Here is a 16,883-nt window from a genome sequence, read left to right on the forward strand (position 1 = left end):
ATAAATAATGTAGGATAACGGCAGCGCTGCCCACGATAGTTTTAGTTGGTTAAAAAAAATAGTATCAAATCGATTCTTGTACGTGTATCTGCGGACAACAGAGCGGCCGGCTTGGCCCTGATTGGTTTGTAATGAAATCAGGATTCGACTCTCCCTCTCTATCTGGCTAAGTTGACGAGGTCATAGGCAGTTATCTTTCTCCCAGTACAATTATTGTCATGAATCATCACGCATCTCCTAATCACATCAGTGATTAGAATGCTTTTTTTTTTTTCGTTCCTTTATTAGTGCTGCAAACTCGTCAACCCTGGGGAAACATTTTAATCAATGGCAAGCAAACAAGGCCCTCATTAAACATGAGTGTGACACCGTCTACCATCGCACACCCTGAAGCGCCTTCAACTTCAGCAGAATTCCATCCCTCCACATCTGAGGAAGGACTATTCCATATGATGGGACTGCACAGCCAAAATGAGCTCACAGTAGGCCTGTTTGGGGGTAATCACTCTGAACCCGAGGAAAAGGGAACCCCAGATATCCGTGTTTGTATCCTAAATGATTGCACATACAAACGACCCCCATCCACACTCAATCTCACGAACGCAGATTCACACCGCACATCACGGAGGCATTAGCACTGCGGCGGCGATGTAGCCGGATGGCGTTGGATGGAGGTTGCGGCGGGCTATCGAACTTTGAGGGGGCGGCCTCCGACAGACCTCCAAGTCGCAGCGCCGGGGCGGAAACGAGATTCATCATTATACACGCAGGGTCGCAAATAATTACTGTTCTCGCACACATGCCTCGTTTTAATGGCGTAACAGATATTTCTGAAACGTGCCCTAGCCCCTATCTATCTCGCCGCCCGCCTCTCTGCATTTCAAATGTGCGAACGCGGTGTAATCGGATTGCAAATATGATTAGTGAAGAGCCCTCCCGACGGCTCCCCCGATCTCTGTGGCGGCGGGGGTGTGTGTGTGTGTGGGTGGGGGGGTGCGGGGGGGGGGGGGGGGGGGACATATGGGTAGCATCGTAAGGTGGATAAGCAGTAATTAATTTCTGTGTTTGCACTACAAAGATTTCAGCGACTTTGTAACCAATCAAAAGATTTAGCCTAATGGTTAAAACCGAAGGAACAGAAGGATGGGTTGGGGGCTTGGTGTGTTAGGGGGGGCGGGGACCCAGAATGGCTGAGCCTCCCGGTGTGGAATTACAGCTGTCATTTATTGACTTTGACAAGTGTCTGCGTATTGTTTTCTCGCTGTTTAGACGTCCCTCCCCGCCTTGTCTCGTTCAAGGTTATTTTAACTTTTGCTGGCATTACTTCAGTCTTTCCCCGCTTCTGGAACGGCGGCATAGGCAATTTGAGCCATCTGGGCGCTCTTCTGTCTGGCTCGCAGGTACCATCCTCTTTTGTTTCAAATCTCATTCATTACAGCCGAGGGAGAGCCTGGATGCTCCGTTATGGCCACCGCCAGTGTGTCGGCGTGGGCATGCACTCTTAGGAGAGGTGAGGAGGGCTGCTTCTTTAAAAATAAATTAAAAATTAGAGATGATTTTGACCATTTTGAAACGGTCTTGAAACGAAAAACATAAACATCAAACAGCCATGACTTGAAATATCCTGGGCTGCAAGGGACAAAGAGAGATTTAAAGTGCAGAAAGAGAAACGCAAGGCTTCCAAACTTTGGTAAAAAAATATATAGGTTTTCCGGATAACCGGTTTAGGTTTTACAGTGATATTAAAAAGGTGTTCCATAAGTTTCCTATATGGAGTCTAACGTATTACAGAATTGATGTCCTCCGAATAGAGGCAAAGGTACACAACAGAAAGCTTCACACTTCACATGAAACATTACGAAGATGGCCCTTTTTGATGTTTAAAAGTCTCATAAAACCAGGAAGGGCTGCCACATCATGGCCAGTTTGGACACACAATATGCTATGAACGTTGTGAGGATCTGTCACATGACCAGCATTTCAATGTAGTTGAACGGCTTCAATGGCATTACTGGAAGTCACTGATGTGTGTTGAAAAAGGGCGGCTCACTATCCCTGCTTTCATTATCCGGTTCTATCGAATCCACACACAATTTTATTTTGAGGTGTTCCCCTGCCAGACCACACGTCCTGGCTGTGTTTTCCCCATTTATTTACATGTCATCCCCTCCCTCAGGTCCAGAAATCGGCTGACCCTCAAGACGCGTCGCAGGGCTTGGAGGAAGCGGTGCTCCCCTCGCAGAATGCTGACACCCCATTCAAACGTACAAAGAGAAGCTGGGTCTTGCCACCAATCAACATCCTGGAGAACCTGCCAGGGCCATATCCCATGAAGATTGTCATGGTGAGACCACCACATACACACGCCGCGTGTGCAAACGTACGCACGCACGCGTGTACGCCCACACAAACACCCAGAGAAGCAGGTAAATATTGCGCTGTACACAAGTATGGCCGCACACAAGTACGGCCACACAAACACACACTTGCACAAACGCGCGAACACACCCACACACACACAACCGCGTGAACGCTACACTCACTCACTCACTCACATACATGCACACACACACACACACACACACAGTTCGCTCAGTCCTCCCCACTTCATAGGCAATAGTGTTTCGCTAGATCTGACAACCTTGTAGCGCTCGTCGGTCCAGGCCTCTACCCGATCAACCAGGCCCAGACTTTTGTCTTGCTTTTGTCCAACAAAATGCCTCCCATTTATAGCACTTCACCAAAGGTCTGGAATCGGGAGGTTGAGTTCTTCTCTCCCCCCCATCACACACACACACACACACACACACAGGGATGTGTGTGTGTGCGCGCGCAACGTCAATGTGTTCTCCTTGTAAACATGGAGGGGGGGTAGATCCACAAAGGGCCGACGTGTTGAACTTCATTGGAAAAATACTGAGGCTTCCTGCACTCCATCTATTCACACCAGAATCCTCTCATCAAATATATCTCGCTACAGCTCAGTTTCGTTCACTCCAAACCGCGACCGCTTTCAGATTGCCTGCTGTGAATTTATCCGTTGCCCAACACTGAAGATGTGCTCGCCCCCCCAGATCCAATCAGACGGCGATAACCAGAGCTCCCCGAGGTACAGCGTGACGGGCCCCGGCGCCGACCAGGCCCCCGTCGGCATCTTCGTCGTCGACCCCGTCTCCGGCGTTCTAGTTCTCACCCAGCCCCTGGACAGAGAGCAAACCGCTGCCTACCACGTAAGTGTGAAAGGAAACACAGAATAGAAAGTGTGTTTTTATATAATTTTTTTATTTTTTTGTGTTATTCTTTGTGTCAAGGGGAATGCTCCTTCTCTTTTGCCGCTGCTTTTCCCATTCCCTGCCCATTGACATGCACCGAGGGCGGCCCCGCAGGCCCACTCATCCCCTGAGCCCTGAAGTGATAGGGTGGAGGCGTGGGTGGATGGGTGGGTGAGTGAACGGAGGTGGAAGTCTGACAGCTCTGACTTACCGGTCTGAGTATTGAAGGGATCCGATATGAGACCTTTTGAGGAGCGCTGTTGATTTTGTGAGAGAGGCGTCTGGAAGTGAAATGAAATGTGTTTTTCTTGTCATTTTATCAAAGTCCAAGGCTAAAGATCAGGCCACGCGTGAGCCTTTTCTGAGAGGCGTACAAACACACGGGGATCCATTTCGCCTGCCTTTCATTGGTTTATATTTTGGTTACAGCTTAGGGCACATGTAGAGGACCTGAACGGAAGCCCAACGGAGGACCCCATGGACCTCTTGATCCACGTGATGGACGTGAACGACAACGGGCCACATTTCGAGCATCAGATCTGGAACGGCAACGTCTCCAAGGCATCCAGGCCTGGTAAGTGCACTAGAGACCCATGCTTACCCTCCGACTGCACCAGCTTAAAAACTCCAGCACAATGCAGGCAGCAATGCTACACTAGCACATAGTCCCCTTTTAATTGGGTGGCCATTTTGTTTATTTGCCCTACTGTTTATTTATCTATCTATTTATTTTATTTATTTATTTATCTAACTGATGCTATTGATAAACGGATGAGAAAGGGTATTGTTGTGTAAAGTTGTACAGGAGAACTCTTTAAATGTGGTCTTTACATGTGTGCCGTACATTGCCAATGCAAACTGATTGGTCTTGATCAGATCTTTTTACCAAGAACACAATGCAATGCAGTACCGAACTACAAGAACGCAAATGCAGCTGACTAAAAGACATGTGTCTCTTGCCTTTGCTTTTCTTTGATTACATCACAGGCACATTTGTTATGACCGTACTTGCGCACGACCGTGATGACCCCAAGACATCCAACGCACTGCTACGTTACAAGATCCAGTCCCAGAGTCCCGCCAGTCCGTCAGACATGTTCACCATCAACAGCCTGACGGGAAACATCACGCTCGCCGGAGTCGTTGACCTAGAGGTAGGTTCATCTGTTACTTTTAAAGTCTTCACTTTCACTTTGTCTCTCCCTCCTGTTTCTGCCTCTTTTTAAATTCATCACATGCGGCCTGTCAAACTAATTAAATTCACATTAATGTCAGTCTTGTTAGATTGCATTGCATTGTCGAGTAACACAAACCTCCCACTGAACCGGAAAAAAATAAAACGTTGAAAGAACTTGATGCATTTACAAATATTGCGGCAGTTGGTGCGATCGTGATGAAATCAAATGGCTTCTCTGTGCCCTGTGGGGCCTCCACATTAGTCTCTCTATTTTCCAATGACTCACCTGTTTCCTGTTAACCTAGCATCTGCTCTGTCACCTTTTCAACATGAAAATACCTTACCTTCACCTCCAGGTCTGAGGTGGGATTCAAATGATGTTTCCCCCCCCTTCCTCTCTCCTTCACACTTAGACATACACACTCTCACTCACTTGCATTGTAGAATACAGAAAGAAGGCATCACGAATGTCATTTTCTGTTACTTGGAAGATACTAGATGGATTATCATAGTGCTCATGTGGTGAGTGCAGCGTAGTGGTGATGTGAAGGGAAGTATAGATTAGTAGCATAGGGCAGGTTGTTCAACCAGTGGTACGCGTACCACCGTTGGTAGTGGAGGGTACTGCAGGCAGTACCTGGGATTAATTAAAATAAATATACTTAAGATACTTTTCAGTATATATAGTATTCTTGCTTGCTATTATTTCAATAACGCTGTTATTTTGGTTATAGTCCGTCATATGATCGCCATAGATTTTCTTTTTGTAGAAGCAGTGTTGCTGGCTTTCAGCTGTTTTCTACTTTCCAGTGTTTTGTGTTTAAAGGGGGCGTTGCAACTCTTTGCTCAGCCAGTTCATGTGCATTTCTCTACTTTTCACCGTTTGCATATGAAGAGGTCCGAAATCACTGGCATGAGTCACACTTCCAACAGTATGGGGAAACATGTGTTTATGGTTGTAGTCATTGTCTCTTCCTTCCAATCTTTTCCAGGAAGTGCCGCAGTACACGCTGATCATCGAGGTCGCGGACACGGAGGGCGACGGCCTCACCGACACAGCCACCGCCGTCATCCGGGTCGTGGGGGACACCCAGGAGCTAGCAGAGATGGTAGGGGCTCATACTCCTTGGCCAGGGAGAGCTGTCCTCTAAAGAGCCCCAGCTCTGCATCCGATCCCACAGTGTCAATATGTACTCAGAGCCCACTCTCTCTTGCTCGCTCCCTTGTGCTTGTGTGCATCCCCCCCACCCCCAACACTCAAATAAAACAGAAAGCCGGATATGTCTGGATGTGTGTATAACAAGCAGTAACCCCCCTTTAACTACATGATGTTGTTACACAAGCAGAGAAGCAGCAGAGCGTAGCTAACCACGTTTAGGGATATGCTGGGTGGAGTTCAGTCCCGAGCGCTGCAATAACGCAGTCGCTCATGCGAGATGGAAGAGGGATGGCTCGTTGCCTTTCAGAACTATGCTGACCTCATCACCGCTCGCATTTCCCCGGTTTTTAAATCCACACCCCTTTTTTTTGTTTTTGAAGCCCACCACTCCCAGGCTACTCCCACGTGGGTGTTTTTTAAGACACTTTCTAGAGGTTATTCACGGCATGTCCTCTCCTCTCTCTCCAGGCCGCTGACCCTCCAGGCGAGTCCCGGGGCCTGAAGGAAATCGTGTTCCCCCGGCGGAACGCAGACAGCCCGCTCAAACGCATGAAGAGAGACTGGGTCATCCCCCCAATCAACGTGGCGGAGAACTCGCGCGGTCCATTCCCGCAGGAGCTTGTCCGGGTAAGAACACCGCCGCGTGTGTTCTCCCTGGAAACAGGAGGGCCCCGGATCACAAAGCGCTTTTGATCTCACACGATTAACTGGATCGACGTCTTAGGCCGGGCAACGCGCGGCTTAGATAATACACAGTGTGCTCACTCACTGCATTTACACGGCACTCCTCCTCATCCAACGATCCTCGTTACCATCTAGTTTGCTGCGTTCAATATAGCGATCGGTTTAAAGTTTGACCTCATTGGATTTGCCTGTTGACCGGCACTGACAATGCGCTCGCCCCCCCCCCCCCCACAGATCCGATCGGACAACGATAAGAGCCGCTCCCTGAGGTACAGCGTGACGGGCCCTGGCGCCGACCAGCCCCCGACCAGTATCTTCATCATCAACCCCATCTCTGGAGAGCTGTCGGTCATGAAGCCCCTGGACAGAGAGCACATCCACAACTTCCACGTGAGTCTGAAACGATGGCCTGGAGGGAATTACCGAGAGTTGGATCAATCCTCCTTTATCCCGCTTTTTTAAGGGGAAGGCTTTTCTCTTTGGTCTCGCTTTTTTACATTCCTGCCCATTGGCATGTGCTCAAGGCTGCCTCGTGGCCCAGAGACCCTAGCTGTGTTCAAAATCGTTCCCTATCACGGATATAGTGCACTAGGTGCTCGCCATTTTGTAGTGGTGTTCGAATTCTCAGTGGTTAGTTTCATGCACTATATAGTGCACTTTAAATACCCAAAATTTGAGTGTACATACGATGTTCCCTACATGTTACTCCCGTATACCACAATGCAATGCGGTCGTGTTTTTCAGGAGGAGAAGAAGAAGCTGAAACAAAAACAAATATGTTTAATGATGGAGTCTCCGGCTTTCGTTTAGAAATGTCAACAATTTATTTGGGATTTAACATAGAAAATGTAACATTCAAAATTAATAAAAAAAACCTTGATCAAGGAAATGTAACATTCAACATCAATACAACCTCCAGCTTTCCTCGTGACTGCCCGGTTTGTTTACATGATGTGGGCGCATCTGTCTGCGTCACACAAATACCCAGTGCATTTACTGACGCAAATGACGTTTAGAAATGTTCAGCGTAGTGTCCGAATTCTCGTTTGTTCGTTCCCTATATAGTGCACTATATCATGAACACTATTTAGGGAATAGTGAGTGAGTGAATAGGGAACGATTGCGAACACAGCTCCTGAGTGCTGGAGCTAATGGGTGGCTGGGTGGGTGGGGTCGCAGTCTGACAGCCCTAACCAAGTTGTCAGAGTATTTAACGGGTTCATTACCAGACATTTTAGGAGTGCTGTTCTTTTTCAGTATAAAAGGGAGCTTGAGTTTTCTCGTTCTTGTTTCTTCACCCAGGCTTTGTTTTAGAGCCTAAAGTTAGAGAAATGAGCAAGAACATGTGCAAGGCTCCAGTTCTTCTGCCTTTTATTTGTTTCTATATATATATATGTAAATAGGATCTATGTAAATACCCCGTTCCTCATTGATGTGTTGGGACTATGTGCGTTTTGATGTGTTCAGCTGAGGGCCCATGCGGTGGACCTGAACGGGAACCAGGTGGAAAACCCCATCGACATAATCATCAACGTCATCGACATGAACGACAACCGGCCCGAGTTTGAGCACCAGCTGTGGAACGGCTCCGTATCCGAGGGGTCCAAGCCTGGTAAGATCCCAGACGAGACCAGACACCAGACCTGCACCCAGAAGCAACCTATAGCGCTCTACGCACCACTGGGCTATGTCACATACATCCGAAGGCACTCTTATTGCACTCTTTGTTTACCTGACCCATCTGTCAAGAAATTGGATCCCATGAGGAAGGGATGTGAAGGATTGTTCACATTTTGTGTTGACACTGCTTAGCTCAACAATGCACGTCTGACTGCACTTCATGTGACGATGTGTTGTGTGCACAACTAACCCATCGTCTAAACACACAGGCACGTTTGTCATGACCGTCACCTCGGTGGACAAGGACGACAACAAGACGGCCAACGGAATGCTGCGCTACAAGATCCTCTCCCAGAATCCTGAGAGCCCGTCCTCCAACATGTTCACCATCAACAACAAGACAGGGGGCATCATCACAGTGGCAGCCGGTCTTGACCGAGAGGTAGGCTTCATTTTTCTCATCGATGTCCGTCAATCGATTATCTCATGTCTGCCATTCCTCCTCCCTTGTTTCATTTGTTTCATCTTTTTAAAACGTTAATAAACGCAGTCTGTCTGACATTTTGAGTTCATATTAATATCAGTTGTGTCAGCACGGCTGGTATGTTGACGATTATATAACAGCCGTTTACCAGGCCTCGAGTGAACACGGCCAAGCCTTAAGCAATCGATTTGAGTTTGTTGAACATATTTGGCTGAAGGCTGTAGGGGAGAGTCAGGAAGATAGCCGTATGTTGCTGAGGCTTATCCCCACCTGCCTGCTCCCCTTGCACTGGTCAGAGTTAAAGCCGTTCTCACACCAGACGAGCCACAGAGCCAAAGAGCACCACACAAAGTTCAACTTTAGGTCTCTTGCCTCGCAGAGGTTTTTAACCAAGCTGCAATTCATATCACAGTGTGGTTTCTCACCACAGGGTTGACTTCTCCCATTCAAAAGAACGTTTTTTAATTCCTAGCAGTCCACACGTTGCACCGCATCTTGTGTCCGACCCACCTCCGCATGTTTGGCATGCTCCCAGTAGCATTAGTAATGTACTTCGAGAACGGTTGCCGATTTATCCATGAAATATTTTGACATCCCATTTGTCCGCGCTAAGTCTGCAGGACTTCTGAACAACCGCTCGCCCTCTTCCGCTTGCCGTACTCTACCTGCTACGTTCTCCTGTGACCAGCGATCACTCACACCATAACGTGTGTTATCGATGGTATTCATCGTGATCGGCTGTGTTTTAAAGTCGAGTATAACAAAGCACCGCTAAGTACCACTGTTTAGAGTAATTGCATGGCTGTGACTTTGGAATTAGGAGAAAATTAGGCGCCTTTTATTTCTGTGTGGTAACTTATCTTTTGACGGGAAAGCCAACACCCCCTATTACCTAGTCCCTGATTTATCACCCGAGTAGCTTTTAACAACATCTGTCGAGATCCGAGCTGTGAGATACAAATGATAATGCACTTAGTAACACGCACACTCCCTCGTATCGTGGCATAGATGGGAATGTATTGTGAATGTGATTTTCTGTGGCTTCAATCGAATCAGCACGATGACTCACTATTATGTTATTATTGCAACACAGTTCTACAGGTCATATTTCTACAGTACGGGGGAAAGTTGCGTTTCCCCACTCCCTGATGTCCGTTTTCCATTGAACCCTTTCCAGAAAGTGCCGCAGTACACGCTGATCATCCAAGCCACAGACATGGAGGGCAATCCCATGTACGGCCTCTCCAACACGGCCACCGCCCTCATCAGGGTCACGGACATCAATGACAACCCTCCGGAGTTCACCGCCGAGACGGTAGGGAACGGACCTCCTCGTCTGAAGCTCCGCCCCGCACTCCTAACGATTCAATATGTGCTCAGCGCCGCCCACTCACTCCCTCGCTCTCTTCTGCTTGCCATGCATTTCCCAAAGACTTGTACACGCATAACAGGAACGGGCCACAGGCAAAGTGTTGCAACCCTGCTTAACTAGAACACACACACACACACGCACACAAACATCTACCCCCTAATGGTGACACATGCAAGTTCTGGCAATGTGTTTCGGTTACTGTTAGTTGCAAGGGAAAATAGGAGAGGTTCTGCCTATAATTATCATGTCATTTTAAAACAGAAATGGAACATTTAAAAAGAATATTGTGATTCTGGATGTTGCAGCATGTTAATACAACCCGCATCCTATTAATACAACCCCTGAATTGTGTTGAATTCAAGTTAAATAACCAAAAATAAACTGACACGTAGTCTTCCGTAACGCGTTCAGATATCCGCTGGCAGACCAAACTCTTAACCAAATTCGGTGAAAATGTGTCTTCTATATTTATACATGACATGTTGCTTGCATTTCTGCTTATGCCTAAAACCAATTAAAGCTCGGGTAGGCAACTTCGGCGAAACGAGCCAGAGTAAGCTAGATTTTGAAGCATCCAACCGAAATAAATCCCACCCCTCCCTCCAGGCCCCACTGAAACACATGACGAGCGTGCGTGCTAGCTTTAGTTATAGCTCTGCTTAGCCTTGTGGAAGCCTCCGGTCATGCACATAGAGTGCACAGGCATAGTGTGCGCAGGTAGGCTGTGAGGGAGGTAGACGGACAAGAAGGCCATCAAGTCAATTCATTCAGGCTGAATGAAATGATTGGATATGCTCATTACATCTCTGTGACAGCCGCAGACACTGAATATATATTTTCTTGTGAGAGTATTTTATTTATTGATTAGTGTCTGGAGGTAAGGACATTTATGGCAAAGAAAGAAATTATTGCCTACCCTATGTTTTAACACAAAGTAATTAGAGCAAAATATTTGTTAAATCCAAGTGAATGATGGCTAAAAACACCATGGCAATGTTTTGCATTTATTTGAAGCACGTATTCTTTCTCCCACCATACATGGGGGAAAGGTCTAGCGTGATTTCTTTGAGCGAAACTTCAGACCCACTTTCAACTCGCTGATGACAAGCCCAAGTCTAGAGTCCATTCTTTGATAACAAGTCGCAAAGGCTCCAAAATAGTTCAGCTTCAACCCCGTTTGGGTTTGTTTACATGGTGCAGTGCCCAATGTTGGACCACAAAACCCATGGTCCAACATTGGGCAATTCAGTTTTAATACTTGTTTCTAGGGATCATCCCTTGATCTCAGTAAAATAAAATTGTATACCATTAAGAGTATCAACGCCCCCAACAGCTTTATACAGACTATAATATATACCCATACATAGGGCGAGTTATATAATGATCAATATGCGCTCCAAAATGCTACGGTGCTCACGAATACTCAGACATTCTTTAGTAAACTGTATATACTATCGAAATCCTATCGTTATTTTATTATTACATTTTCGAATGCCAATATTTTAAAGACTTATGTTCTCAGTATTCAAAGACTCAAGTGCTTATGGCTTAGTCTGATTCCACCTCACTCTCTCCCTCCCCCTCTCGGCCTATCTCTCTCTCGCTCTCGCTCTCTCTCTCTCGCTATAAGCAAGCGCTGTAAAATCCCGATGCGTGTGAATACAGACATGCATCCCTTTGTCCCCACGCTGTCCCTGCTGCAGTGCCTCCCTAACTGTGGCGCTCTCTCTCTCTCTCCCTCTCTTTCCCCCGTCTCATGGCTTATTCATGCAGTTCTTCGGCGAGGTGCCCGAGAACCGCGTGAACGTCATCGTGGCCAACCTGACGGTGACTGACAAGGACCAGCCCAACACGCCCGCCTGGAACGCCGTTTATAAAATCACCGGGGGCGACAGCACCGGCAGATTCTCCGTGCCCACCGATCCCACCACTAACGAGGGCCTGGTTACCGTCGTCAAGGTAAGGGGCCCCCCGACCTCTCCTCCCTCCCCGGGAAGCCCACCGTGCGCCCCCCGCTCTCCCGTCTCGTTATCTCGGAGACGGTTTGGTGCACCCTGAGCATAAGACCACGTGTGCAAGCATAAACAGTCAAAGGCGTTGTCATCTGCCCGCTGTGCAGGGCTGAACGGCGTACATTAGGCTCGCTGCCGTCGCTCGATAACCCTGGGTGTTATTTATTTTTTTTTAATTTCTCCTTCGCATTGATTGCCGCATTGTGAATATGATTGTGATCTCTGCCCGGGATTGATTTACATGGTGACGCCGTTTATTCATCTCCCTCGCGCGTGTGTGTGTGTGTGTGTGTGTGTGTGTGTGTGTGTGTGTCTCCCTCGGCTGCAGCCCATCGACTACGAGACCAGCAGGACGTACGTGCTGACGGTGGTGGCCACCAACGAGATCGCGCTGGCCCGCGGCATCCACTCGCCGCGCCAGTCCACCGCCACGGTGTCCATCCGGGTGACGGACGTCAACGAGAGCCCCTACTTCGAACCCAACCCCAAGCTGATCCGGCTGGAGGAGGGCATGTCGGCCGAGACCTCGCTGACCATCTTCACGGCCATCGACCCCGACCGCTTCATGCAGCAGAGAATCAGGTACCCGCTGCAGCAAATCAGGAGCCCCGGGGGGGGGGGGGATACGGAGCACAGAGGGAAGTCTTTTGTTTGTGCCGTGTTATCTGGGGAAGGCCGAGGAGGCAGAAACACAGAGCACCGTCCTCAAAGGGAATTAAAAGAAGGAGCTCAAAGTTTTGTTATGTTGCGCTTTTCGTGCTGCTGCGCTCATTATAGAGCAAATATATATTGCAGATAATCCCTGACTGAAGATTAGGCTCCAAAGTCTGTAATCGACTAGTAACAAGCATGAAAAACCCACAATCACGAAAACCTTATCTCCCAATCAGGTACTCCAAACTCCAAGACCCCGCCAACTGGCTCCGGATCGACACCAACACAGGCCGCATCACCACGATGGCAGTCCTGGACCGCGAGTCTCCCTTCGTGAAGAACAGCATGTACAACGCCACGTTCCTCGCCACCGACGACGGTACAGAAACAAGTTCCAGCCGGGTTTAAAAATAGCACTTCGACCCATCAGTTTCCCCTTTCAGAAAAAGTTGTTGTCAGTCGTAGAAGTTTTCTCGGTAGAGCGGCGAAGGTCGCTCTCCCGCCCAGACACTTTCATTGATTGCGCGCGGCTGTTGTTGTCTGCGACGGCGGACGTGGTGTTATTTTTCTTTGTGGCCGGTGCAATAGGCAGGTGGCACGGAAGGCAGTGTTTCTTAAAAATGCACTCGGTGCTCCAGCCTCGGAGCCTCGGAGCCTGCCAGCCATGCCTGAAGGGCAAGCCCCTAGCAGGCACCCGGGATGTCTGGTGCGCAGGTACAACCGCTCGGCTGGAGGTTAATGCGCTGGCTATCCCTGAACCAGCCGCCGCCGCCGTCGTGATGCTGACGCATTCCCCACCTCCACCTCCCCGCCCGCCTCTCTCGGTCGGCGGCGTTTTACCTTCCGTTCAGGTTTACCCTGTTCTCCGGAGCAAAGCTCAGGCCAATAGGCTTAAAAACTCTACCAATAAAGAGGTTTCTCTGCTTTAATGGCTCGGGATTAGACGACTAGCTCCTTTGAACGTGGCCTGAATGGCTGAGAAAGGAGCGGGGGGAACGGAGCAGGCCAGGGTGGGGGGTGCCCCCCCCTGCTTTAGTGAACGCATAGAGGAGACGGGCGCAGCGACTGTGGGCTCCGTGTGTCTCTCTGCGTTAGTATTCACGTCTCGTGTCCTTCGTCAGGAAGACGTTCCACACACACACGCATGCAGAGAGAAGAGAGCATAGCCCTCCCCTCCTTCCTTCATCCCCACTAGCTAAATGTTCTCATATCTGTCTTTCTGTTCCTCCCTCCTCCTTGTGAAGCTTGTTTCCCCCCCCCTCCTCCCTCCCACGTCTAAGATCAGTATGCAGTTTGGAAGGGTCCACTCCCACAGGGTCGGTTGGCTGCCTAGAGTGACCTATTTTAGCATGCGAGCGATAGCATAAAGTTTACGATGTAGCTTTACACAGAGTACCTGGTAATGGTTTGAGCTACGGGGGGTGTGGGGGCGGTGTTGGGAGCACCCACAATGGAGTGGCATGAAATCCCTTCCTGAGGTACTTTAAGGCCATTGTAAAACGAAGACTACATGCTGATGTGTTCTCTGTCTGCGTCTCCCGCTGTCCTCCTCCCTCATCCCTGATCCAGGCTCGCCGGCAGCCAGCGGCACGGGCACCCTCCAGATCTTCCTGCTGGACATCAACGACAACGCGCCGCGCGTGTTCCCCCAGGAGACGGAGGTGTGCGAGAAGCCGGAGCCCAACGCCATCAACATCACGGCGCTGGACGGCGACCTGAACCCCAACGCGGGGCCGTTCGTCTTCGAGCTGGCCCACAGACCCGCCAACGTCCGGAGGAACTGGACCATCACCAGGATCAGCGGTGCGCCCCCCAGAACACACGGCTTAGTTTAGAGTGGAACGCCTATCTTAGCTTCGCTTGGAGTAGTACAACCATAGCCCTTAGCTTAGATTAGAGTGATACGCCCGGAATACCTAGTTTAGCTGAGCCTAGCCTAGAGGGGTATGCCCAGATCCCTTAGCTTAGCTTACTGTAGCTTGGAGTAGTACAACCACAACCCTTAGCTTAGGTTGGAGTTATAGGCCCAGAATACCTATCTTTGCTTAGTTTAGCCTAGAGGGGTATGCACACATCTTTTAGCTAAGCTTAGTTTAGCTTGGAGTAGTACAACAAAACCATTAGCTTAGGTTAGGGCGATACACCCAAAATTCCTTTGCTTAGCTTAGCTTAGCCTAGAGGGGTATGCCCACATCCGTTAGCCTAGCTTAGTTTTTAAACTAAGCTAGGCTACGATAGCCTGTAAAAAGGAGCGACACCAAACCCCCATTCGTTATAAAGGGAGAAAATGGCGGTTAATTTCACCGGTCATGGTTTGCAGCAGAATATAGATCACAGATTTAGTGGGTGGGAGGCTCGTGTGCTGCATTTAGCCAAGGACGTCACCTTCATTATCTGTCAAGCGGCGCCTGATGCAAATAGTGCATGCATTTTATGCTTCATGGGGTAGGGGCTTTTTGAGGACCGCAGAGTGTTCCTGTTCAGTGTCCTTACTGGACCTCTGTATTGCCCCCGAGGGGGCCGTGGAGGAGTGGAAACCCCCCCTGTGATACGGTTAGAGTCCCTGGGGAGACCATTGACGTGTCACACTTAAAACACTATGGACCTTTTTTCTCCCCTGCTATGTAAAACACGAACAGTCAGCATGAAACATGATCCCAAAGCCACTCTTTATCTAATTCCCAGAGGCACCAAACACTGTACTGTTATTAACATCCACAAGGCAGACAGGTCAACAATTACATTTCCTCGATTTAACTCCTGGTCTTGATCCATCTTCTGGCGTGCAGGATGTTTGTGATGTGCACGAGTGGTACACTGTGCTGGGATCAAGTGCAGCTACGAACCACAGCAAACAAACGCAAAGTGCTCCCTAAATTACCTCTCATATGTTGTAGTTGTTAGTGGTCCGCTAAAGCATAATAACAGATGTTGCCTCCGCCACACAGTCTTTCATTAATTATGCTAATTGGAACACATTCACATTGTAGCTCTTATTGTTATTATTATTGTTACAGTGCGGAAGCCATTGAATTGTGCAATAAAAAAAATCGTGGTTCCAAACAGGTTAGGAGACATATGGATTATAACCACTAGGAATTTAGGCTAAGCGGCAATATCAAAACGTATTGAGTTGGTACGTAAGCCCCAAATCTAAATCCCTACCATATTTTTGGATTAGATAGGCTGACACAAATTCCAGGTAGGAATTCCTGCCGCTTTTTTTTTCCATGTGTGTGATAGGGTCATGATCACACTGTGTAAAAACACAGTCTATGAAAATCCCCATGTGTTCAGTTTGTATTTAATCCTGTCTGTTCCGGATACAAAATAAAACACTGTTGCCTCTTATCTACATATTGAACCGTGATGGGTCAACGCTGCTCGTGAATGCACAAATTGTTCGGAGTCCAGTTTTTAAAGCGATCTTCTCAGTTTCCTTCAGTGGTCTTTCTCAAACAGGAGCTAATTCTGACGGAAACATTCAATGAACATGCATTTTAAAACAACATGTCTCCCCCACTCCAACCAATCAGGCGACTACGCCCAGATGAGCCTGAAGATTGGCTTCCTGGAGCGCGGCATCTACGAGATCCCCATCATCGTCACGGACTCGGGCAACCTGCCCATGTCCAACACGTCCTACCTGCGGGTCAAGGTGTGCCAGTGTGACATGCACGGGGCCTGCACCGACCACAAGCCCATCATCGGCGCCGGCATGGGCACCGGCGCCATCATCGCCATCCTTCTCTGCATCATCATCCTCCTCAGTGAGTGTCTCCGATATGCTCACATAGGAAGCACATACACAGGCCTCACACGTACATGCGCACACACAAACACCGCGTTACAAACTCATTCAACTTAATGCATACACGTATACCAAATGGATACACACGTCACATCGCACATATGCAAACTTGATACACACCGAAGGGACATGACACGCACATACGCGCGCCACATTACAATCACTATTAGACCCTCTTCCCGGCGCCCAGTAAAGCAATATGGGAATTACAGAGCATCACTGAGCATCAACCCAGCTACGGCTAGATTATCAGCGGATTACCCGGACAGATAGCCCCGATCTGGCCCACGGCCATGCTTGTAAAAAACACTGGATTGGATTACGTTTGTGCGGGAATATATAGGTTGTTTAGCCTTATGTGATGTGAGACTAATGGCCTCCCTCCCTCTCTCTCTCTCTCTCCCCTCCCTCTCTGTGTGCCCGTGTCTCTCGCCCGCCCGTAGTCCTGGTGCTGCTGTTCGTGGTGTGGATGAAGCGCCGCGACAAGGAGAGGCAGGCCAAGCAGCTGCTGATCGACCCCGAGGACGACGTCAGGGACAACATCCTGAAGTACGACGAGGAGGGCGGCGGAGAGGAGGACCAGGTACAGCGGCGCACTCACACCTCACACCTGCAGGCATCGTGGGGATACACTTGAT

General features: G+C 48.9%; 1 protein-coding gene across 1 annotated transcript in view; it reads left to right on the forward strand.

The window, feature by feature from the left end:
- The window catches only part of LOC307086013 (cadherin-2-like), a 62,074-nt gene that overhangs the window by 36,692 nt on the left and 8,499 nt on the right, over positions 1 to 16,883 (forward strand). The window contains exons 4-19 of the mRNA XM_079751015.1: positions 2,177 to 2,344; positions 3,075 to 3,230; positions 3,702 to 3,846; positions 4,260 to 4,426; positions 5,442 to 5,558; positions 6,077 to 6,235; positions 6,527 to 6,682; positions 7,760 to 7,904; positions 8,182 to 8,354; positions 9,574 to 9,711; positions 11,542 to 11,727; positions 12,109 to 12,362; positions 12,671 to 12,813; positions 14,004 to 14,237; positions 15,971 to 16,204; positions 16,689 to 16,828. Of these exons, the coding sequence (XP_079607141.1) occupies positions 2,177 to 2,344; positions 3,075 to 3,230; positions 3,702 to 3,846; positions 4,260 to 4,426; positions 5,442 to 5,558; positions 6,077 to 6,235; positions 6,527 to 6,682; positions 7,760 to 7,904; positions 8,182 to 8,354; positions 9,574 to 9,711; positions 11,542 to 11,727; positions 12,109 to 12,362; positions 12,671 to 12,813; positions 14,004 to 14,237; positions 15,971 to 16,204; positions 16,689 to 16,828 (2,715 nt within the window). The remainder of the gene's footprint in view (positions 1 to 2,176; positions 2,345 to 3,074; positions 3,231 to 3,701; positions 3,847 to 4,259; positions 4,427 to 5,441; positions 5,559 to 6,076; positions 6,236 to 6,526; positions 6,683 to 7,759; positions 7,905 to 8,181; positions 8,355 to 9,573; positions 9,712 to 11,541; positions 11,728 to 12,108; positions 12,363 to 12,670; positions 12,814 to 14,003; positions 14,238 to 15,970; positions 16,205 to 16,688; positions 16,829 to 16,883) is intronic.

The sequence above is a fragment of the Pollachius pollachius genome (genome assembly GCF_949987615.1).
Source record: "Pollachius pollachius genome assembly, chromosome: 14".
Lineage (NCBI taxonomy): Eukaryota > Metazoa > Chordata > Actinopteri > Gadiformes > Gadidae > Pollachius > Pollachius pollachius.